This window comes from Ornithodoros turicata, chromosome 5 (genome assembly GCF_037126465.1).
Source record: "Ornithodoros turicata isolate Travis chromosome 5, ASM3712646v1, whole genome shotgun sequence".
Taxonomy (NCBI): domain Eukaryota; kingdom Metazoa; phylum Arthropoda; class Arachnida; order Ixodida; family Argasidae; genus Ornithodoros; species Ornithodoros turicata.
Window position 1 is genome coordinate 64,482,753 of NC_088205.1, and position 24,695 is coordinate 64,507,447.

Sequence of the window (24,695 nt, forward strand, 5' to 3'; positions counted from 1 at the left end):
TATGCTATGTGCAGTGCTTCTATGGGGATCTGAATCTGGTCATAGCTTATTATAGCGTGGCACGCGGTTTCGTTTGTAATTTAGCGGCAATATCAGCTATTGTTAGTCATGTTCTGTCAATACGAAATTCGGATACCACAAACACATTTGCGGTTCCCGTGAGACTTCGTTATAACGAGGTTCGGCTGTACAGCCTGCTGATTTTATTTAGAGAAACGTCGTCTGCTACACAGGGAGAACCACCAGAACTGAGAGTGACATGAAAAAAAAAAAAAAAGAACGGAAAGCACCGGACCTACTGTAACCGTAATGACATCACCGGTGACGTTTTTCGTCGTCCTCCTCGCTTCACCCTGCAGGGCGAGTTCAGTGGAAACCACACATCGATGTTCGGGTGCATCTTTTCCGAAGAAAAATATTGCATACAGAGAAACTTTTTTTGTGTTACTTGTCAAGTCAGGTTACATCCTTTCATACTGAATCAGAAACAAAAATCTTTGGGATGGCTTTCTGGGCTCCGTATGGGGATCAAGACCCTTCCTGTAAACTACACAGCCAATAAAAAGGCACGGAGGATGGTCAATAATATTTTTTTAAATTTAAATTTTTTTTTATTTAAAAATTTTTTAAATAATAAACACGTTCTTGGGGTTCACGATCCAGTTGGGTACAGCATCACAAACACTGTTAATAGAGTCATACCTGAAGAAACGAATGCAAGCGCATATAACACATTATTTTCTGTCTGAAGGTGTTTTGAAGGATAATATTTTGACAATACGTGTTTTGTGACGTGATCTTCAGATAACTTGGATTCTCTGAAAGCACGAAGCTCAACTGTAGGCGTGTGAAGAGCATAAGAAATATGACAAAACTTTGCAATAAGGTGCGATGCGTCTTAATTTTCCTTTGAGACACGATATCTACGTCAAATGTTTTACGTGACCTTCCTCTTTAACATGAAAAATTCCAATGTTAAAAAAAAAACAATTACCTTTACAACAACAACAACAACAATTACCTTTATGGCACGGTCTTCTCCCACCGACACAACAACAGTGTCATTAGGACTGAACTCAGCATGCCACACAGCTCCATCATGCAGCCTGATACGAAGCTTTGCAAGTGACCAGGTGTTGGACATATTTCTACATAAAAGAAAGAAAGGGAAAGAGCAGATGAGGATTCATCGATGATGCCTTGACGAGCTACCACGAGCGCATGAAGCGACGTCACTTACATCCACTCATAATATGGCTTTTCTTTGTTGGATTTTGCTACCTCAAACGCCTTCCTGTAGATGCTTGACGATTGTGGCTGGCAGAGAGCAAGTTGAACTACATCCGCTGTTGAGTCTGATAGGAGGTGGACATTCGGTTGCAAAAAGTGAAGTGCATCCAGGCGTTCGTCGTCCCACTAAAAGATATGGCGCACACAACAGCCTTCAAAAGTCAAGTTCATAGAAATGAACAGGCAAGTGTCAGTGAATGCGCCTTTTAAATATTATTTATGGATAATACACAGAAACTTCAAACAGGGGAAGGCAACTACTAGCTGGCAGCGATGAACCATGATGGTTCGCAAACAACTTTTGGAAACAAGGGCATATCTGCCTCATTTTCGTACGAGTGTGAAAACAGAAGTGTCAATACAGTACGTCGTCCCAGTACAGTTTGCTGCTGCAGCCTTGCCACACCTTTGCACAGATGCCGTGGCAGCATATTGTGTCTTTCGTTTTGAGTAGCACGTTGTTGTATAGTCGAGCCCGTTTACAATGATATTGACGGGACGCGAAATACGATCGTTATATCAGAGTTATCGTTAAAAATGAGCTTTCGCGAAATTGCCAGTCGGCATCGTGTCAACAAAGTAGAACGCCTTTGAACATCTGCGTTTATTGTGATCGCAAAAGCATTTTATCTATATCTAAACTGACACGGCTTTGTGTCGAAAGCTTTTCCAACGACAACATAACCGATGATACCAAGTGAGGCTCCGCACCTCTTGAAATCGACGACTTTGTCCATTGCTCGTCATCCAGTGCCGTAGTCATTACAATCTCACTATCGGAACTGCATTTTCTATCAGAACACACCTCCCCTACGGGGTAATTCGTCGACGCGTGTTTGGGTGGCGATACGCAACTGCCTGTCAACAGACCTTCTGGAAGCCACTTTACTTCACAACGGGGATTTGTGCCAGTACAAAATCCGTCGAGCACGTGCGACTTCGGGTGGAGCGTCGCTTCACAGGGCCTTTAATAAGGACTGTGGATTTGAATAATGACTGGTTCCAGTTCTGCTATCTCGCATTTCCAAGGAAACATCTAATTAATAAGCTAATTAACGAATTTTAGCTAACTAGTAGTCCAGTAATTTGCATACGCTATCCTACAGGATGTTTGCCTGGCCGTATAACCCACCTTTGAAAACGGCATCTATTTTGCGGTGCTAGTTTTTATAAACAAAATACAGAAGCCGACACTGAAGATTTTTGTTTAAGTTTAATTTGTACAAGCTTTCGCGTGGAGGTCCACGCTTCCTCAGGTACGAGGAGTACCTGAGGAAGCGTGGACCTCCACGCGAAAGCTTGTACAAATTAAACTTAAACAAAAATCTTCAGTGTCGGCTTCTGTATTTTGTTTATGTGATCTACAGGACTTGACTCCCCTCTTCGTATACGCATCTGCTAGTTTTTAAATAAAAATTCTGTAACGAATAAAAAAAAAAAAACACTCTGTATAGAGTTGAAGCAGAAGAGCAAAGGTAAAAGGAGATGTTTCAACCCCCCCATCATTGCTTGCATGATCACGTGAGGCGCTGTCATTAGTAGTAGTTCTAAAGCTAGGAAGATGGGTGGTATCGTGTCTGTGAAACTGCCAGTGTTTTGCCTATCGTGTGTAATGTAATGCATAATTAGGGTTCTTTGTTTTCGGGTCTTATGATTTTTCAAATTCGGGAGGGAAAATCGGGTGCTATTTACACATGAGAATTCAGGGAGAAATCGGGCACTGTGATCACTGTTTGACATGTCACTGGGGAATTTTCGGGTGACACGAAAGGCATATAAATCGAGCCACTGCTGTGACACTGGGACGGGAAACAAGAATCTTTATATTTCTGCTCGGAACTGGGATAGTGAATGACCGCGGTATTCAAACATTTACCCGAGCTTCACAAAAGCTCGTCTTTGACTCCTGCAGGAGGGGATCATGAACGGAGGACAAATAGGTTGTCACAAATAGCTCCCCTTTCCTGATACAGCCGCCGACCGATTTTTCGGACCCCGATTTTTCGGACATGCTCGATTATTCGGACCCGTTCGCGGAATGGCCGCGGGTCCCATAGAGCTGATGTACAAGAGCGTCCAAAATTTCGGACGCTGTGCAGCTCCGTCGCTCGATATTTCGGACTCTGTTTGCCCAACCAGCGAATTTCTCTCTTGGGGCGACGGATAAATATTGGTACTGTCCGAAATTCGTATCGAAAGAAATCAACTAACTATAATACTGAGGCAAAATAATAGGCAGTGATGATTGTTCATTTTCCATTCCTCTGAGTAGAAGAGGTCTGTCGCGGCACCTTTGCGCCTTCGATTTGGCCAACCGCCCAGCACGTGCTCTCTGCCCGCGTGTCGCGCGACGGCTCTGTAAAGCGAGCTTCACCTAAAGCACGCATGCGTTAGGTGAAGCATGCGTTAGGTTGCGGACTTGATGACGGCGGTGCCTCTGACAGTGTACAGTGACGAAATGTCGCTTCGGGAAATAGAAGCTGATGTCATGAGGCAGAGCTGGAAGCTTGTTACGAAAGCATCGACATATTTTTCCAGCCTATTAGGGCTTAGTAAAGTTTATTTTGAAGCGAAATTCGTTTTTTCGGACTGCTCAATTATTCTGACTTTTGCGCGATCCCTGCCGAGTTTGAAAAATCGGACAGCGACTGTATTATGATTCACTTTTCCGACGGTTTACCGAGAATGACAAGTTGAAGGACCGCAAGGATTTTGGGTAGATATAGGGTTTTACTCGAATTCTTGAAAATTTGTTTGGGGGGGAACTATCGTGAAAGATCGGGTTTAACCCGAAAATGAAGACCCCTATGCACAATGCAGGGCCGAGTCCAGACCCTCACTTTGGAAGGGTGTTCCCTTTCTCGAAGTGTGTAACGTGTGCACGAGATGGGAGGCGGGGAAACCCATTGCTTTGGGAGTGTGAGCATCCCCACAACTCTGCTTTGTTGGTGGAGCCCCACCTTACCTGCTTAGATTTCTGGAAGTGATGCTTGTAGCGTTGATAATCGCTTATTAGGTCGCTTGTTCCTGTGCACCTAATTTTTTTCTCCATGAAGCGCAGATCAAGGAAGATCTCGCAAAGCTTGTCTCCCATACTGGCCTGGTCTAAATGATAGCCCAAGTAGTAGTATACGTAAGCATCCAAAGGTGTAGCAGAAGTCTTGCTCCATGACAGAATCCTGTCGACAAACCTCTTGTGCAGATCCTGTTAACATTTCTTCTGGTAAGGTTTAAGTCACAGTACACTCAGAGTACATTCGACGTACATATTTGTTTGTATAATATGCATCCCGAAAAAAGTTTTTTTTAAACTAGAAAACACTAAGAACTTTTAGAGAGCCGGCATTTGCAATGAGGCTGCTTCTTTTGTGTGACCAATGCAAAGCGTGTTTACAATTACATTTTCTCATCTGGTTAACTGGTAATTGGATATCAATTTGGTGATACTGTGACGACAACGACGACTCATGTCATTTGCATTCTCATTCTGTCATTAAATCATTGCCATCATGATGCTGTGCTGCTCGTAACAATACCAATTCTGTGCAGTTTATTTTTTCTTTGTTCATCCCGGGTAGCTTGCCAGCAGTCTTGGCCCTGATGTTTGTACACTCATGTTTGTAAGTGGAATCTGGACATTTTTCCTTTGCTGAAATTTGTCTACTAAATCAACTCGCTGAGTCATTTCTGAAAATACTGGAACAAACTGTTGTCTCTATAATGTATTCCATTGACGAAACATAGAAACTTTGAGGTAGAAAACAATATTCAGCACTGCCCTGCCACACAGGAAATTAACCAAAATCGTAAAATGTAGAGATTCTCATAGTACCCTGTAGTATATCAATCTGCACAGATATTGTTACAAATGCAAAATGCATTTTCTTAGAAGGAAAATAATCTGCAAAAGTACAAATTAACAACCTGTGTTACATCAAAATAACATCAATTTTTATTATTATGAGACTCGATTGACCTGCAGTAGTTACGGTGCAGTAGTTGCGTCTCAAACATGCTGTAATTTTCAGCAAGACTCTAGGCCAGGTAATGCACACAGCATAGAGGGGAAGAGGGGACGATCCATGATCACAATTCATGATCATGACTGCTTGACTTACATCTACTTGTCAAAGGAAATGAGGAGGCGGTCCTCAGAACTTTTAGGGAGAGAGGGAACTCTCAGAAATGTTGCATGATGATAGAGATGCAGAAACGTGGTTGTACATCTCAAGTAACTCATGAATCATATGTCATCAGTAGGGCCGGGATTTTTAGGCATTTCACTATATATAATGCCTATAAACGCCTAAATGCGACATTTTCGGGGGTCGCCTGCCTTTTGATAGACCCTATTGAATTGTAGCCTTTTTTTTTACATTTTTAGATGCCATAACAGCTTTGTTTTACAGGTGTAAGTGCATGTGCGCCTTTCAGGCCCGTGCTGAGTGCTGCATTTTGCCTTTTGTTTCTGCGTGTTTGCGCCTTTTGTTCATTTTTTGCGTTTGTTTTATTTCAGTAGATTGGTTTGCTAGAAGAGGTTCATGTACATTTGATCAAAAGATTTAGCCTCTCTGGGCCCTTCAGGATCTTCGAGGGCGGAAAACTGAAAGTATTGTTCAATATAATTAGGGCATGACTTTTTAGGGTTAAACCCGTATCCGCCCGATATTTACCTCCACGAACGAAATCTGTAAAATTCGGGTTTAACCCGAATCTACCAGAAAACACCCGGGTCGCGTGGCACACTCATAAGCGTGCATTAAAATAAAGTTTGATAACATTGCTAAACATTAGTTCCATGTTAAGACAAATTTTTATTAACCAAAAAAAAATCACCCGAATTCCTGACGACAGAATATGCCGTAACGGGATTTAACCCGAATACACCCGAATTTTCAAATGAAAAATATCACCCGATATTTACCCCTCGAATTTGGCCAAAAATAAAACCCGAAAAAAGTCAGGCCCTAAATATAGTGTGGTTCCAGCCTGCCTCAGCATTCGTGTACCAGACGTCAAAGCTTGTTTGGTACTGCAGCCTTTAAACGAGCAAGTTTTCCTTGATGGAGCATTCTGAAATACCAAGCCAAGCCAAGCCAAGCCACCAAGCCAAAGAGCATACCAGATTAATGTGCCCATTTTTGCATTTTATTGCCTATTTTGGTAATTTTGAGGGCCTAAATGCCTGCCTATTTCCATCGTTTTTAGTGTCTAAATTTCCGGGCCCTAGTCACGAGAAAAAAAGGAAAGACTCACTTCGAGGGATTCAAGACATTCCTCGCTCTTAGCAGAAAGTTCTTCTTTGGCACGGAAGACAGACTCTCGCAAAAACTTGTGGTAGATGTCGTGAATAGCGTAAATGCCGCTGTTCGGACGAGTAGGGTCCTCTTCTATCCGCACCAAGGACTTCTGCCTCAATCTTTCGAGGGTCTCTTCAACTTCAAATTTGTCCGTGTCCCACAGGATTTCAAACACCTAAGAAACAACGCTGTTGTGGTGAAGATGGTAACTGATAATAATACCGTAATTACTCGCATACATTTTATACCCAAAAACGTTACTCCACTGAGGGTGTGTGTTCAAATACGTAGGGTAAAATTGGAACCCAATGCTCAAGGTACACTTAAGTCCCGTTTGGTTCCGAGGTATCAGCGGCACTCCCCGGAATCGAACGCCGTCGCAATTCTCCCACATCAAATGATCTTCCGTTCTAACAAGCTTGGACGAAATACTTCGATGTCCGTCGCATTCGTCTGGCAACAGGTGCTCCATCTCGTTGACTGCACGATACACTGGCTGCCGCTGCACAAGACGATCTGGCCATGCTACTAAAGTCGGGGTGCTTTTAATGTGCGGGGAACAAAAAAGTACCAGCATTTCGGCGCTCAAGTTGGGGTGCATTCAATACGCGAGTAAATAAGTAACTGAATGAGAACTGACTGTAAAGTTAACTGAAGATGATAAGTAGGACCAGATTATGCATGAATACAGTCTAAGAGCCGGGGGAGTGCACATCTTATTGAAGATATGCATGTAGATATAAATGAATAATACATTAAACCGTTATGCTGAATATGCACTAAAACTAGCATAGTTTCCTGTTTTTTGTTATTTACGTGCACAAATAGTAATAAAAAGCACTATTTCAGAATTTGTCATACCGGGAACTGGAGAAATATGCGCTTATATAATTATAGATATACGATATCTTTCATAAATGTACCAAAAATGTGCCCTGTGTGTACCCTAAAGACTGTCGTTACAGCCTCCCAAATATGTGTTTCGTACTCCGAAGTAGTTCTGCATGCATACGCTGCACTCCAAAATGACACAAGCCATAATGATAACACAAAATACCGCACCTACAACTAGGGTTGCCGCCTTTCGTACTGAAAAATACCGGCTGAGGGAGAGGAGGTGGAATAGAGGGAAAGGAGGAAATGTTCGCGGGAAAGGGAAGTAAGTGAGGGGTGGAGAGTATACAGAGAGAGAGAGAAAGAACGAGTGTACTGACTCAAGACAACAATGATAATAGTAATGAATAACTAAGAAAACGACTGTTGACTACGGTTGGGTCTGTGCGGTAACGTTGGTTCTGTGCGGTACCGTAACGTTGGGTCTGTGCTCCAGATTTATTCAAGCTGCAGTGGAATGTTGAAAGGAAAACCCCATAAAAGCCCCTATGAAAGGTGTTGAGCCACAAATACCGGCAAACGGCTGCCGGTATCACCTTCCTACCGGCAACCGGCAGAACGAGCAAATAACCGGCCGTGCCGGTATAATACCGGCCTGGTGGCAACCCTACCTACAACATTACCAGAAATATGAACGCTTCTGATAACCTGCAGACCAACTGTGGCGATGAAACTCCCCACTCCCCAAGGTCGAAAATAAAGTTGTTGTTGTTGTTGTTGTTGTTGCAGACCAACCTGACTAGGAATATCAACATCCTCGAGGAACAGAGCAAAGTCCCTGAACGCATTTTTCAGGTCGTCCTCGAGGTCCTCGTAGATGAGCTGAAGCACCTCGTACAGGTCACTGCCGGAAGCCCTGCGTTTTCTGTTGCGAATGCCCTGTTTCGACTTCTCGATGTAGTACACCCACGATTCAGGTTCCTTTGCATGGCGCTTTAATGCCGAGCCGATGGTGGCCATCAATATGGGCAGGCCTGAAACCAAAGGACGTAATTTCATCGAGGGACACCACTGACGTGCCATTTTATAGGTCCACTACCTTTGTGAGTCTCGTGAATGTTCTCTACTTGTGCAGGCAGTTCGTCCACAGGTATCCCCATGATCATGGAAAAGACAGATTTTGTCTCTTCGAGAGTCAATGAGTCTTCAACTTTTATCAACCTAACGCTGTCTCGATCTTCGTCGATGATAGACAGCTTCCGCGTCGTCACCATCATGGGGCATCCCACGTCGAACGCACTGAGGACACTTCGTTCCCAGACGTCATCCAAAATCAGAACGGCCTGTGAAGAAGGAACCCGTGTGTTATCACTCTTACTGTACATCGAAGATTTCACAAGTTATGCTTATAGGGTTCTTCGTTTTCGGGTTAAACTCAGTTCAGGGTGTCTACCAAACTGCAGCCTTCAAATTCTCTGACTGTTCCAGGTTTTCACTAACTATTTCAAGCGAATTCCCTGACAAAAACAAAAGGGAACTTGGTGCCTGCTCATATGTTTTGATACCAGATCCAACATAAAACAGACCATTTATTAAGTATTAGTGAGGCTACCCTACTTTTCTATGTCAGAGCTTGTCATACTGGTGAACTGCAACTCGCAGTAACGTTGCTGCGGCATCGCCTCTCAACCACCGGTCGGCACTCGCGATTCGCCGCGCATCATCACGGCACTTGTCAGCGATTTCTCTGACTTCAGCTGCTTTTTAGCCAAATTCCCCGACTTTTCCAGTCACATCAAAATTCCGTGACTACCGTATTCCCTGTTTTCCAGGTTTTCCAGGTTGGTAGACACCCTGCAGTTTTGCACAATAGTTCCACCCCCTCCCCCCAAACAAATTTTGAAGAATTCGGGTTAGACCCGATATCTACCCGAAATCCTTGCGGTTGTTGTGACTTGAGATATCGCCATGTTGAGCTTCCCGGGGTACGCGAGCGGACATCTTCCCGAGGACCACTGGAATCCTTCCACTCCCTAATGAAAAGGGAAAACGAGGACGGCTTCCCGGAATCCTTCAAGGCTGCAACCTCATTCCCACTACGCGCTGGCTATTTAAGCCGCCACCCGCAACCTACGGGTTGTCTCTGTCTGTACAATCATGTAAATATATACACGTCGTCTCTCTCTCAACCGGCCTCTGCCTCGATTTGTCTACCATGTGGGGATCTGGCCACCTACCTCCTCAGCGGCTCGCAACAAGGTCCTTCAACTTGTCGTTCTCGATAAACCGTCGCAAAAGTGAATCATAATATCAGCAAAGAGTGCTATTTGTGACAACCTGTTTGTCCTCTTTTTATGATCCCCTTCTGCAGGAGTCAAAGATGAGCTTTTGTGGAGCTCGAGCAAGTGTTTGAATGAAGCGGTCATTCACTGGCCCCGTTCCGAGTGGAAATATAAAGATTCTCGTCCCAGTGTCACAGCAGTGGCTCGTTTCGTATGACTTTTGTTTCACCCGAAAATTCCCCGGTGATATATCAAACAGCGGTCGTAGCGCCCGATTTCTCCCCAAATTCTCGTGCGTAAATAGCACCCGATTTTTCCCTCCCAAATTTGAAAAATCATAAAACCCGAAAACGTCGGGGATCAATATTTTGCGCAAATATTTAGAAGCGGGGCCTTGTGTTTTACCTTGTAAGACCCATTTGTACCCACCGAATTAGATCACCGTCAATTAGAGTAAAGGCCACAGGCAAAGTGCCAATTCATCCACCAATATGGACCCTGGAAAACGCTATGGTATGACATGAGCAAATGCATACGAACTGTGCTATAGTGGCCTGTTCACAAACATGATTGATGATCCCGTTAAGTATAAGATATAAAGAAAGGTGGATGAATACACCAGAGGGCGACGTTCATTTCTTGCACTTCTAGTTTCTGCTAGTGATCCCTATTTCAACAAGTGCTAACTCCTATGGCTTGGAAGCTATAATTCTAACTTCAGATTTGTGGAATATGCCCTACAGCGATACGAGAATAAGAAAAAGTTACAAAATCAAGTGATTTCAAGGATTGTGAAAAACTCCATGTTTCTTCAGGCCTTGAAAACAGCATTTTCAAATTCTAGGGTATTCGAGGGTTTCAGGAGCCAGTGGGAGCCATGGTGCCATTTTATCAATACGAGTTCACATGCTTACACGCAGATATGACTTATTTGTCACAAATTATTCAAATAACAAGAACTTGGGCAGACTAAATGAATACATCAAAGAACTTCCTCCAGTTCCATACCGAGAATCACTGCGCAGAGTTGCATGCAATACGGGGCTGTGTCATGGGCTGCAAGAGCAGGTCTATACGCATGCGCACATAAGAGCGACATATGCTGGGGAACATACTCCCTGAAAAAAAATTTCTAGGGAACGGGCAACCTCGCTTGGTTGTACGTATAATGTAACGAGGGTCCACTTTGTAAATCATGAAACTCACGTACCCCATAAAAGTTAATGCGGCTTCTTACCTTTTTCCCTGAAAACCACTCCCTCAGCCTGTTCTTTGCAACTTCTGGTATGTCTGCCATGTTGAGACCCACACGATCCAACTGCACGTTCAGCTTGATGAGGATGTCGCTCTCGTGGCGGAGGTTCCCGATGGGATTCCAAAACACGCCGTCAGGAAAACAGTCTTTCAGGAGGGAATAGTCACGCAGAGCCTCGGCAGCCATGATGGACTTTCCACACCCTGTCATTCCATGCAGGGCAACCCAAGAGCAGTCGTACGGAGTCTCGGACACAGCTTTCAGAGCTTCCCGGATTTCTGACTCAAGGCCCCCACGATGGACAAAGTGCTTGATGGAAATGGGCACTCCACCACGGTGAAGTGTCTGTGTGGAAGGGCACAACCACAGACAAAAGAACGAGTTAACATCACGTGCCGATTACAACAGAATTTAAAGGGACAGTCGCGTCCAGAAAACCCACCTATGAAACAGATACCACCATGTTTGGCATCAAGCAACAATCTACTACTTGGCTAATTCTCTCATCAGAAAAGTGCTTAGATATTAAATACTGTAAAACCCCTTATTTTCGCGCACCCTTAATTTTCGCGAATTTCGTGAATTGCAAATTTTCGCGAATTTAAAGGGGGCGCGAAAATTTCCATTTGTGAATTGATCTTGGACCGCGTTCCCTCGTCGTACGTCCCGTAGGGTTTCCGTCGCTTTCTTGGTTTCTTTTCCGTCTCGCTGAAGATATGTAGCACGACATTGATGTTGGCTGATGCGCAGCCTTCCTGGTCAGACAGCGTTGCATAGGACTCAGGGTCCGGGAGGGAGACGCCCACGTTTGTTGGCTTAAACCACCAGTACAGGCTCATCTGAGATGTGTACAGGCTGGCTGTCAAATGTGAGCCACATGGAATTATCCAGCCGGCATAAAGCACTTGGCTCCAAGGAGGAATAATGGGGAAGGCTGCACTTCTGGGTCAGAGTCCCAAAGGATTATCTTTTCATAAGAAGGGTCAACGGATGCGACCTCCGGAATCCGGTTTGAGTGACTCACCCACAATTCGCGAAATTTAGTGGTCGCGAACATGGTCCATGCCCCCGATTCGCGAACAATTAGGGGCGCGAAAAAAAAGGTGTTTTACAGTAAACAGATTTTGAATACCAGCGCTGCCGCGACGTCCCTTTTTATAATGCCGTGCTCTGATCAGTGGTGCAGGGAATGGCGTTTTCACCTTTTTCCAGAGAGGGAATTTCAGGCATACTCTCAAGGTGTGGCATCTACTCTTGTCATGTATTCCATCGAACAACAGTCAAACTACACAAGTATTTCGCGTGGGTTTTTTGATACTGTGGTTAGTGATCGAGGAGGAATAGAATGACATCGTAGTTTCGAAACTGACTTGAAACGATGCAACCGTACTGCAGAGCGTGGACACATAAAAAAGCACGACATAGCATTTTATCAGGCACTAGTAATGCAGTCAATATGCACGGCTAACACCCCATAGAACACACTATGTCTGTCTCAGCACTGCATGTTATTATTATATTAATGCAAAAATAATGCAAATGCACCAATGAAAGCAACAAAAGGCATGCCACGTGTGACATTCTTTTGAAATCAGGAAAACTGCAATGTACATAGGGTCCTTCGTTTTCGGGTTAAACCTGATTTTTCACGATAGTTCCCCCCCAAACAAATTTTCAAGAATTCTGGTAAAACCGGATATCTACCCGAAATCCTTGCGGTCCTTCAAGTTGTCGTTCTAGGTAAACCGTCGGAAAAGTGAATCGTAATATCAGCAAAGGGGACTATTCGTGACAACCTATTTGTCCTTCTTTTATAATCCCCTCCTGCAGGAGTCAAAGGCGAGCTTTTGTGGAGCTCGGGCAACTGTTTAAGTACCACAGTAATTCAATGCCCCAGTTCCGAGCAGAAATATAAAGATTCTTGTTTCTCGTCCCATTGTCACAGCAGTGGCTTGTTTCGTATGCCTTTCGTTTCACCCGAAAATTCCCCGGTGACATACCAAACACAGACCATAGTGCCCGATTTCTCCTCGAATTCTCGTGTGTAAATCAGGGATCGGAACCGGAACTGAACCCGAACCCAAACCGGAAAAAAACGTTATTTTCTGACGAACCTGAACCAAACCCGAAAAATTTTTTTGCTTGTCCTGGACCGAACTGGAACTGAACCGAAAAAAAAAAATTCATACGGTTACCGGTTCGAGAATCGGTTAAGAGGTGAAATCAGTGTACTACTGACCGACTCACCTGAAACAGTTATCTCACACCTTTTTTCTTACAACCGTGTACGGTGAGCGTAAGCTCGCTTTCATATAGCAAAATTACTGCCCATGAACCTGTTAAACTGGGACCGAAAAAAGTAACGGTTCCAATCCCTGTAAATGTCCCGGCCGCGGACCGTTTTTTTTTCCGTCTGTGTGTGTGCAGAGGGGTGTTCTCCCTGAGCCGAACCCAAACCAAACCTACATACCTGAACTGGTTCAAGCTGATAATTTCGGTTCAGCGGAGCTAAACCTGAACCGAACCAATATGCCTGAACCCGAACCAGACCGAAAAAAATACCGGTTCTGCTCCCTGGTGTAAATAACACCTGATTCCCCCCCCCCGAATTTGAAAAATCATAAAACCCGAAAACGAAGAACCCTAAATGTACACCATACTGCGGGATAGCTGTGAAAACATAGCACAGAGAATGTATCTGTGGCGTGATGCACTGAGGTTGTCAACAGAAGGGCTACTATGTGGAGAGGTGCAAGTGCCCAAGAAATAAATAAAAATTCCTGTTGGTCAAATTCTGAATACAAACTCATACAACTCATTTGAAAAGTATTCACAACAGATGTTTTTTTGTGTGTGAAAAAAGAAGCTCAAACTCTTTTTACAATATTTAATTTCAGATGGAAAATCTGTCTCACCTTGTAGACATAGAGCGATTCTTCCTTGGTTGTCGTCTCCAATTCCCGCAACTTTTTGGCTATCCATGGATATCTGTCATCTTTTTCGAGAGCTGCCATGAATGTCAGAAAGCCTTTCTTGCCTTTTGTGTACAGTATATCCAACAGCTGCCGTGCCTGGCCTTGCTCCGTTTTCTGAGCATCACAAACACCAATGCCAGCTATGGTTTACATATCCAATAATTAAAAACACACTCTATTAAGTAGATGGGTAGAAATCCAGCGAACCGGTAGAGATGTAGGAAGGGAGTTGCCTCAGGACAGAAGCCGCTGATATTTCGAACAGAGACTGTTCTTCTTCTGGGCACCGTCCTCATCATTGGCATGGTATTTAAAGGGTTAGGTGTGACGTGTTTAAAGGTTCATGCGAATTGCGGGTCAACAGCCCGGAGGGAAGAAAGATTCCGTACGGGTTTCTACGGCCGGAGTGAATGGCTGCTTTGTTAGAGTGTGGAGGGGATTATGTGAACGTAGTACATAGTGAAGTAACTACGTTCACATAATCCCCTCCACACTCTAACAAAGCAGCCATTCACTCCGGCTCTACGGTTTCTACGGCCGGAGTGAATGGCTGCTTTGTTAGAGTGTGGAGGGGATTATGTGAACGTAGTACGTAGTGAAGTAACTACGTTTACATAATCCCCTCCACACTCTAACAAAGCAGCCATTCACTCCGGCCGTAGAAACCTGTACGGAACCTTTCTTCCCTCCGGGCAGTTGACCCACAATTCGCATGAACCTTTAGACACGTCACACCTAACCCTTAAAATACCATGCCAATGATGAGGACGGTGCCCAGAAGAAGAACAGTCTCTGTTCGAAATATCGGCGGCTTCTGTCCTGAGGCAACTCCCTTCCTACACTCTATTAAGGTTTTAGGTTGGCCTCAAGCTGTGCAAATGAGAACGCGTATGTGGGTACAACAAGAAGGGGGCAAAAGACAAGCAGGAACCCAGTACTTCGTTTTTAGCTCTTGGAAGCAACAGGTTTCACCACTTGACAGGCTACCTGAGGCTTACTAGACGTAGCGCTTTTTTCAGAACTATAATGTTAATGTTTCAGTTTCTGGTTTCTCACCTGACTCAATATCCTCTCGGCATCATCCTTTGTGAGCGTCTTGCTTTCTTGGAGGTCAGAAATAACAAACTTGGCTTCCAAGTCTTCTAAAATGGCCTCTCGTGCCTTTTTAAGGCAGATACTTTCAACCGTGTCTAGCATCTTCAAGTTGGTATCTTAAATTGAAAGAGACAGGATATTATTTGTCAAACAAATCTGCAAGCTTGACAAACCTGAACAATTAACAACATGAGGTGTTAAGTTCTGATGATTAAACTAAAAACACCTAACAATACTGTGACACAATCATTACTAGGTGACACACTGGCCAGATTTGTACGTAACTTACTCAAGTTATTCAAACACTTTTAAAAAACAGTATTTTATACCTAACCTAAATACCTCTTGGAAGTATGTTGTACCCATTTCTTAAGTTACTCACGAGGAACCTCCTTTCATTTATATTTCTCTCTCGAGAGAGAGAGGAAGGTCTAGAAAAGGTTAACTTTACATATACATACATACACATACATACAAAGGGTAGTCTGTAGGAGTAGGCAGCACCTGAGGTTTAGTGGGTACATGGGACAATGTGTTGGCCTGAAGGGCATGTAGTGAATGCTCAGGGTATGTAGAAGTCAGGAGGGAGGACCGGTGTCTCAGGGTCATATTGAGTGAGGACGGCTACAAATGTTACTAATTGAAAGGAACAGTTGACTAAAACAATGGATGCAGTTTAAGATGTCCTTGCTCATACACATTCATTTTCTGTGGCTCTCCTCCTCCTCCCCTGAGCTCGACATTGGGTATCCGCATGAGCGACATTGTTGGGAAGATGTCCGTGGGGTACAGCATGCACCGATAAGACGTCGCGGAAAAACGGGTATCTGTTTTTATCCTCACTTTGTTTGCACTTGTTTGACAGTAAATTTCACACGCAGAGCTTGACAGCACCGTGAAAATGACGAGTTACCGTAATGAGTACTTAGTATTATACTGAAATAGTTTTCAAGGTTCTGAGTATGTTGTATTTTTGTCAGTTACTTTTTTGCCTGGTACTCAGTAACTTATCTCAAATACTTTTTTCTGGGTATATTGTACAAGCTTGACATTGGCCCTGAGTAACTGATTCCAGAAATTTTAGTAACAGCAATATGTCACCTTCATGTCACATATATCACAGGACACACATACAGACAAGAAAAGCAGACGAGACCCAGTGCTTGCCTCCTCAATTTGCGCTAACTCCCCTACAACACAAAATGTACCAACTAGCACAACGTTCTAAATATGTCACCTGTTCTTCCATACACAAGGAGAACTGAGCAGTCAAATGTGCACTGCTTTCAGTCAACCTTATCTGCACAGAGTGTCACACCTATAAAAACACAGTGATACACGTTCACTCTGAATTTATGTCGAATAAGATACACTCAATCAATGCAAGCAATCTCACAAAATTACAAAATTAGCGCACATCAATGTGTCAAGCTCTGTTTTAAAAGCACATGCAGATATTTCTGAAGCATAGCTGTTGTCCCCAGCTTAAATCTCATACCACATCGAGCATTCCTTCGCTCCCTTTGTACGTTAAAAGATCGAAGATTCAGCGAGGTGATCAAAATTATTATACTGAATCCACTTCTAGTATGGGAGTTTTATGTAACCACAAACCTTACTCTTGTCACTTTGTCAATTCTTTCATCATGCACCACTCAGGATTGTTCTTCGAAAATGAAAATTCCCTCCACGGCATCAGCTTCAGCTGGTTTACAGCTGGTTTACATTTACATAGATGAATTATTCACCCCGGGGAATAAAAAGCACACAAAGGAGGGAGGACCTACCAACTCAGTGTTGCAGCAATTATCACGCAACTCGATACGCAGTACTGATTGCGTTCAAATGATGCACTATGCATGTTGTTCATGTCAGGATGACGCAATCCATGTCACAGCAAGTTTGCGTACCACATACCACACGATAAACACCATCAGCATCCATAAATATAAAATAAATACGATCCATGTGCGCCATGTTGTTCTGACGTCATCCACTAGAAGCGATAGCCGGCGATAGCGATAGTGGTAGCAAACACTAGTGTGCAAAAATCGAGAGACACGCACGAATAGACACAAACACAACAGTTTTTCCACCTTCCTAATTATGCACCAGTTAGTCTGCGCTGTCCTTGCACAGTGGTGGTGGTGGCCGCTGTCGGCCTTACAGAGGTGGCCCAGACAACACAATGACGTCCATAGGACATCCTATGGATATCTGTTTGGGAATACAGGATATCCATGGGATGTCCAAACATATCCCGCGGACATCCATGGGGCATCCCGTTGTCTGCAAAAAGACGTCCTATGACCTTTCCTAGGGACATCCCGTGGGACAAGTCTGGGATATGATCAGGCTTTGATCGGATATGTCATACAGTGCCTTCACGGTATGCGATATGCTTTAACACTAGCTGCAGCAAATAATTTTCACGTGATCAGAGCAGTTTCAAAGCTTTCATGGCTTCTTTATTTCAAGGAACTTCAAGTGATGTATAGCTACACAATGTTAAATATTACACAATATGCATAAAAAGAAAATGACATTTGACTTGGATGATAACAAAGCAGATAAGTGCTCAATGCATGAACGCATAAAAGCTCTAGAAATTACATCACATCAACATCTGAAGCTGCTGAGAGGTGAAATCAATTTGTAGTCTGCATTTAGCAGTGACGAGCAGAAACTGTGTTCTCAGTCATTAAGCCCACAAGGGGTGCTTTGGAATTGATGGTGGCTGGATGGCATACAGGGTCAGACCACACTTTGCCTTGTATACAGGGAAAAGCTGAACGATTCTTGCGCCAGCAGTTAGAAATATTCATAACGCTAAACAAATAGTCGATAGGCTTATTTGGACCGACAATGGCATCCCTCTATCTAGAAAAGGCTCTGTAAATGTACACACGACATATGGACCTAAATGATCATCACCTTGGTGCTGTTATTTAACGTCACTACATCAATGGGCTGAAGCACCATTCAGCATAAATGAGTAAATAATGTCATCGCATTAATGCGCTGTAGCACCTAGCAAACGCCGTCATCACATAATTGGTTCGAAGCACCTCCTAGCAAAAATGAGCAAACACCACAAACCCACTTCCGTGCAGTACACATCAGATTCATGTAGAAATTCGTCATTTCAGTCGAGGTAAGTTGTACTACGAGCCTTCAAAAGTGCCTTCCACCATTGTCATCTGAGCAAAACCATTTTCCACAATCCCCGATACAGATATTTGAGTCGTCTCTAACTGAGCCGATGAACATTATTTGGCTACAATAATATGCACAAAAATTCCAATCACTTCAAAGAGAACCTTATTTACTCCCTTCTGGACAGCGTGGTCTCGTAACAAACAATGCGAACAAGAAACATGTATCAGGAGTCCGATATGACAATGCGAGCCAAGTACAGTCTTTACAAAATACATAGATGAATAAAATGAATAACGTCATCTATACGGCACTTCACACTTCATTCTTCTGTAGTCTACAGTTGGCCTCAGCAAAGATGAAATGTAAGGGGCCCAGTTTGGGTGTTCAAGATAACGCTACAAGAGCTGCAATGGCAGCTGTAAAATATAGCATGGAATTTCAAACATTCTGAGCATTTCCGGATTACACAACATGCTCATGAACGAAATAAACGCACCATCATGACTAGTAATCAGGTTGCAGAAAATAAGCAGAGGTGTAATTTGGCCTCTTTGGAGTTAGCTTGAAACAAGTGCAGTCTCCGAGGGGTCACATATGCAAGGAAAATTCCTGGTGTTTCTTTTTTTTTTTTTTTTATGAACGTATACATACAGGGCGCTTCACTTAAAGTGATAAACGATTCTAACCGGCAACGTACCTGCCGGAGGATTGTGGTACTTTCTGCAATTACCTTCTGGAATCTTTGGCTGCCATTTTGGAAAGCTTTGGACAATTTTTAATTCAGGGATCTTTTCAATGAAAAACTTTGAAAATTGCCATGCGATCCTACGAATAACCGCAGACCTAACGAAAACTATGCACAGTATAGTGACTGAAATAGTGGAAAAGTCTTAGCAAAAGTGCTGCTATAGCCCCACCTGCTTTATTGTTGCAAAAATGCGTGCGCAAAATGTGGAGGAAGAGGAAGAAATGTTCCCACCTTGATTTCTTTTCGTTTCTTTGTGCATCAAGGTCAAACCAGGGAAAAGAAAGGTAAAGCAAGACGCGGGGATACTTCGTCCCTGCAACTTATCTGCTGGCTTTTTGCAACAATCAAGTCGGCAGGACTAAAGCAGCACTTTTACTTTTTTCGACCCTTTCTGTTAATACTGCGCATAGGTTTTGTTGGGTCTGCGGTCATCCGGAGGGCACTTCATATTTCTGTTAAAAAATAGGGGTGTGCTTGGCAATTTTCCTAATTTGATTGAAAATATAAATTTCCATCAATTAAAAATTGTCCAAAGCCTTCCTAAGTGTCGGCAAAAGTTGCCAGAGGGTAATTGCTAAAAATCCCACAATCCTATACGGCGTGTACGTCTACGGTTAGAATTTATCACGATAGGTGAAACGCCCTGTACGTGCGGCCTTCTACGTTGCAAAATTATATCGGGCTCTATTGTCGTCACCTTCCAATACATACGAACACAAAGACAACTCGAACAATATTCGAGTTGTCTTTATGTATTATTATTATTTACAATCAAGCTTATTACCCTCACCAAAAAGTTATTAACTATTTGTCACAATTATGGTCTGCTCCCGAGCTCTCTACACAGAATAAACTTAAACCTAAACATAATCCCACCTTCTGTTTCATGAGCTGAATTTTTTTTGTCCAACATTATACATGGAAAACCCATTAATATTGTCTATGTGTATTGCATGGAGATGACAATGGCATAACACTTTTCATTCTGAAGGCAACACCTGCATAGCCCCCAGTCTGCAGCCAAATATACAGAGGAAAGGAATGTGTATCTACCACACTCTCAGAGAACGCACTTTTTTTTTTCGTGAAATCTAGAGTCAAAGTTAGGCCTGAATAGTTTCGCACGGATTGGCCCAGCTGTCGCCGCTGTTCTGTGTAGTACTCCCGAGCCCTTGTCTTTTGTCGACGTCCTGTCATGAGGTTCTTTGGCGTGCCTCAGCCAGGACTTTATGTGATGCTCTGCTTTACTGCGGGTCACGTCCTTGAGCAGCCGGTTTGACATTACAGTGCCTATAATTAAAAACGTGACGGCTTCAGAAACACAGGTGACAGGTCAGATATACAGAATATGCAAACACAAGTATTTTAATACTTACTGCAGCATGAATGCAAGGGTGTGGGAAAATGCTTATTACTTACAACAAATTGTTCAGCACTATAGCTGCACATGCATTCTTTATAGCAAAGTGGGACCTGAAGCCAGCACTGTAGTTAAAACTTACCATATCACTATTTGAGTTCAACTTAGACACATCGCAGTAAACCATGACGTGGGAGTTCACAAAGATGAATAGGATTGCATAAGAACTTATGGAATCTTACAAGAACTTACATCACAGCATAACAGGTCGCAGAACTTCATCTTCCCCTTGCCTCACTGCGAGCTGGAGGAGGTTGCTACTTTGTCCTTCATGAGCGCTCAGTTTCTCAGGTGAAACTGATTAGCAGGCCACGTCACTCATCTTTTCACGTAAGTATGGGACCTCGAAGAGCAATTTTTTTCGCACCAGTCGCCGCTGCCCGGAGAAATGAACTTCTGTTCGAGAAATGTTCAAAGTCAAATTTGCTCCTCGCTCAAGTCTATTATCACGAAGTTGGAACACCAACGTGCCTTTCTGGTATCCTCAAATGTTAAAAGCTTCGGTTCTTCACCAGAAAATTCTACGGTGAACGTGAAGAAACCCATCAGCCATCTCGCACTTTTATCGACAACAAATAAGTATAGAGAAGCTCAACAGACTAGTCACTTCTTTAGGCAATAGAACAGGCTACGCCCGAACCAGCCTGCCTATTAAACGAAATTACCCTAGAAGCAAACCTCGGTAACATCAGCGTTGGGAGATAACGAAATTAATGGCATTGTAAGTACAGTTAAATACATTGATGTCGAAAATTTTGTGCTTCATTTGAGGAACACACAATGTGGAAATTTGTCAGCCTTAGTCAGGCTAGCATGTTTCTTGATCGCACTGTTAGAAGCAGCGAAAAAGCTATAATTACTCTGTCCTGTGCGTCCTGGGTATGTTCTGAAACATTTGAGAGCGCACTCGCAACTTGATATTATGTATCAGTATCTTCACCCTGCTCACTGTTCGCACAGTAGTGCTAGCCGAGTCTGAGATGTCGAGCAAGCTGACGAAGGAGCGCGTTGAACAGCTGCTTTTCACACGTCAGTGGAAAATGCCATCGATCTTGTCATTTTCGTCAACATAAAACACAATGGGATCTGCACTACACGAACGCATGCACATATAAGCACAAACGAAACAGCGCAACTTTCACGACACAAATACAAACATTCGTAAACAATCCTTCCTGACTCATTACCTTCATACTTTTCACTCACCCATTGTGAAACTCAGATTCTTCTGCATTTACGTACACGCATGAACACCATAAACAGTCACCGCAACGAACGCCACAAAACAAATAACGGATTGGATTGGATCGGCCTTTAGTGCCCTGCGTTGACCGCTCAGGGTACCGACCATGGTTGCTGACTTTCTACTTCTTTTATGACGGAGCCAGCGGGCGGCAGTGTATTGCTGGATTCGGATGCGTGTGCGCGCGTCATACGCGTTTGTTTTTTAGTGGTGGAAGCGGCGTCAGCGACACAAGTGAACACCACTTTCTGACCACGCAGATGCGCACACATCCTCACACATCGTGTTGATTTGCAAATCGTCGAAGAAATGAGGTCACGGAGTTGCGTTTTCATTGTAAAAAGGAGCGATTTAGGCGCCGTTTCAAATTTATGTCGCAGGCCACATTGCGAGCGATACAGAAAATATTGCATGTCAAAAATTTAATAAACCAGGATCTAGATCGCGCTTAGCGCGTAGGTCCTGGCCGCACTGCCAGGCAGCGCTCGTCATGGGGTCATTCACATTGATGGGGCAAGTTGTTGTACAGTATAATCAAAGGGGGGGGGATATATATTTATTGAATAGTATAATCAAAGGATAATAACGTACAGTACAACGTTTTGGGACTGCCCTGTACATACAGTGGACTTTTTCAGTAAGCGTGTCTAAATGCAGATATATGTCGTTTTTTTCTGCTTCAGGCACAGCGTAATTTCAGACGATCAGATACACACTTATGCGATATTATTGGTAACCACAGTTCCGAAATTTCACCTGCTCAGGAAGCCAAATGACGAAGGACAAAAATTATCCCGGCTAGACGCCTATGGGATATTCCGAGTCTTGTCCTGCTGAAACATGCGTGGGATATCCCCACAAAGTTTCAGTGGGACATTCTTATTTTTGGGACCTGATGGGAACGCCAGGACATCCGAGGGACTTTGCGTGTTGTCTGGGGGGCAACGTCACTGACGTCTTGGGGGAAAATCCGTCCTGGGCCGACTTCTAAGGGAACTTTGCTACACTGATATCGAAACACCAGTACCAGTACTGCCAGTAATCAGTACCAGGGAGCGTGGTGCAGGTGCAGAGGTGCAGCTTCGACGCTGCGCAGGCGCTCCGGACCGCGGTCGCTTTCAAAACGAGTCAGGGCGCGTGCATTTGGAAAAACGAATACGGCTATCTAACCCGAACTACATGGTGATGAGTCAAGCACCCCCGCCAATAAATGTAAATAAATGTGGTGAGGGACTACATATACCACTTCGCAATTTTTTCATTTCCAAGAGAGCCGCGTCCCCTTCTGGATACCTGGGGCGACGGATGCCCAAGCAGGGATTTCTCTGGGGAGTGTACACCCTCCCTGGTTCTTTGCGACCCCCCCCCCTCCCCCTGAAAGTCGAACCCGTTTATAACGGGAATGCCAAACCTGATCGTCAGAGTATCGTTAAAAACGAACTTTCGAGAAATTGCCGCTCGGGATCGCATCAACGAAGTATATAGATTGGGACAGCCGGTTTTGCACCAGTACTAAATCCGTCGAGAACGTACAACTTCGGGTCGAGCCACGATTTTTTTTCTCGTCAAAACACGTCTCGGAACCGCAGACGCCCATCGTATCACGCAGCAAACCAGAAATTAAAAACAGGAAAACTTGAGGGCAAGAGAACGATGTGGAGAGGGAACAACGGAACAACCTCCTCTTCCACCATTTCGAAGTCGCGCGTCTTGCAACGCGCGCATCTAGTCCCCGGCAGTGATGCGCAGATAAATGCGCTGCGTTCGGACTTTATAACGCTCATGGGGGCTAAGGCTCTTTAACATGCCAGCATAATGTGTTTTCAGTGAAAAGGTGCGATCTTACTTTTTGATTTTCACCCTTTTACTGGCCGCCGGGAGAGTTCTGATCGATACGCAAGCAAACGCTTTCGCGGCGATCGCTATATCATGTCTTGTTTACATGTACTGCAGTGGGTGAGCTGACGGGAACCAGCAATTTGATCGTAACACCGGAGTTATCGTTATATCGAAGATCGTAATAAACGGGCTCGATTATAATTCGACAGCTTCCATGACTGGTTAGGTGCTACAGTTAACCACGCCACTCTGTAGTCTTTCACGATTATTTCTAACCACATGCTTAAAATCGCTAACACCCCAGTGCTATGTAACAACCAGCCCAATTTATCATATTGTTTCTAACCACAATCAGCCAAAAATGAGGCCACTTGAAGGGCAGCCAGATGAGATGCCGTCTGGCACCACTTGGGAACAACTGGTATCGGTCAGATTTGTCAGGTTTGTCCTATAGTTAGCCTTGAAGTGGTTATTCTATATGAACTTCAACCTGTCCACAAATTGACACCACTTAGATTTCCAGTTACCGCTAGTCCACCTTGAAGTGGTACCACTTTGATTTCCAGTTACCTCCAGTCCGGCTTGAAGTGGTACCGCTTCGACTTCCAGGTACCACCAGTCCGGCTTTTTTAGTGGTACCGCTTTGATTTCTAGTTACCGCCAGTTTGGCTTGAAGTGGTACCACTTGGTTCCAGTTTGATTACTGGTTGGTGCCAACAAGGAACAAACTGGTACCGCTTGACTTCCCAGTTCATTTTTTTGCCTGGGCCTCTGCTTATCACCTTATAAAGGTCCCTGCACCCCACACAAAAAAAAAGACATAAAAGAAAGTCTAGACTACTACACTGCATCGAATCCATGGCTGACACTGTTGAACAGGTAACAACACGCATGTAAGTGCACAAAGGAAACAAAATGCTTCTGTATACGCTCCCATCCACAGACGTGATTGACTCCGAGATGGAGCAGCACATTATACAAGATGCAGACATGTTTCTACAAATTTTCTGGAATATGCACAATTTCATTTGGAAGCTAAATTACTTGTTTGTGAGAACACACTACGTACTGCTACAGATATGGTTGTCTGAAATTAGCATCCCACTGTTTATCCCATCCTAAGTCTCCAGGTGTTGCAAGGCAATTCGTTTCGAGTAATAAACATGTGCAGCACGTGGTCTACCTTTAAATGCAATATTAACACAACATTTCAGAGGGTAACCAAGAGAGTGCAGGCTGCGGATCCACTGATCGG

The 24,695-nt window shown here is 43.9% G+C and overlaps 1 protein-coding gene and 1 long non-coding RNA gene across 6 annotated transcripts in view; both read right to left on the reverse strand.

The window, feature by feature from the left end:
- The window catches only part of LOC135394570 (apoptotic protease-activating factor 1-like), a 49,483-nt gene extending 27,854 nt beyond the window's left edge, over positions 1–21,629 (reverse strand). For 2 of the 4 annotated variants that reach the window (XM_064625375.1, XM_064625372.1), the window contains exons 1-10: positions 21,565–21,629; positions 14,993–15,147; positions 13,877–14,050; positions 10,944–11,306; positions 8,524–8,767; positions 8,220–8,458; positions 6,547–6,765; positions 4,256–4,495; positions 1,241–1,416; positions 1,022–1,148 (exon numbers count right to left, since the gene is read on the reverse strand). In XM_064625375.1, coding sequence (XP_064481445.1) covers positions 1,022–1,148; positions 1,241–1,416; positions 4,256–4,495; positions 6,547–6,765; positions 8,220–8,458; positions 8,524–8,767; positions 10,944–11,306; positions 13,877–14,050; positions 14,993–15,147; positions 21,565–21,592 — 1,965 coding nt within the window. In that variant the 5' untranslated portion in view covers positions 21,593–21,629. Of the gene's footprint in view, positions 1–1,021; positions 1,149–1,240; positions 1,417–4,255; positions 4,496–6,546; positions 6,766–8,219; positions 8,459–8,523; positions 8,768–10,943; positions 11,307–13,876; positions 14,051–14,992; positions 15,148–16,650; positions 16,728–16,818; positions 17,014–21,564 lie in introns of those variants that run through there. The other 2 variants (XM_064625373.1, XM_064625374.1) reach the window with 2 other exon arrangements.
- On the reverse strand, positions 17,484–21,517 carry LOC135394571 (uncharacterized). Of its 2 annotated transcripts, XR_010422942.1 has the most exons (4): positions 21,299–21,517; positions 20,830–20,879; positions 20,551–20,754; positions 17,484–20,228 (listed from the first exon to the last, which is right to left on the reverse strand). It is a non-coding gene; the product is annotated as an uncharacterized LOC135394571 (long non-coding RNA). The 2 variants fall into 2 exon arrangements; XR_010422941.1 differs by having other exon boundaries at positions 20,830–21,517.
- Positions 21,630–24,695: the final 3,066 nt, after the last annotated feature.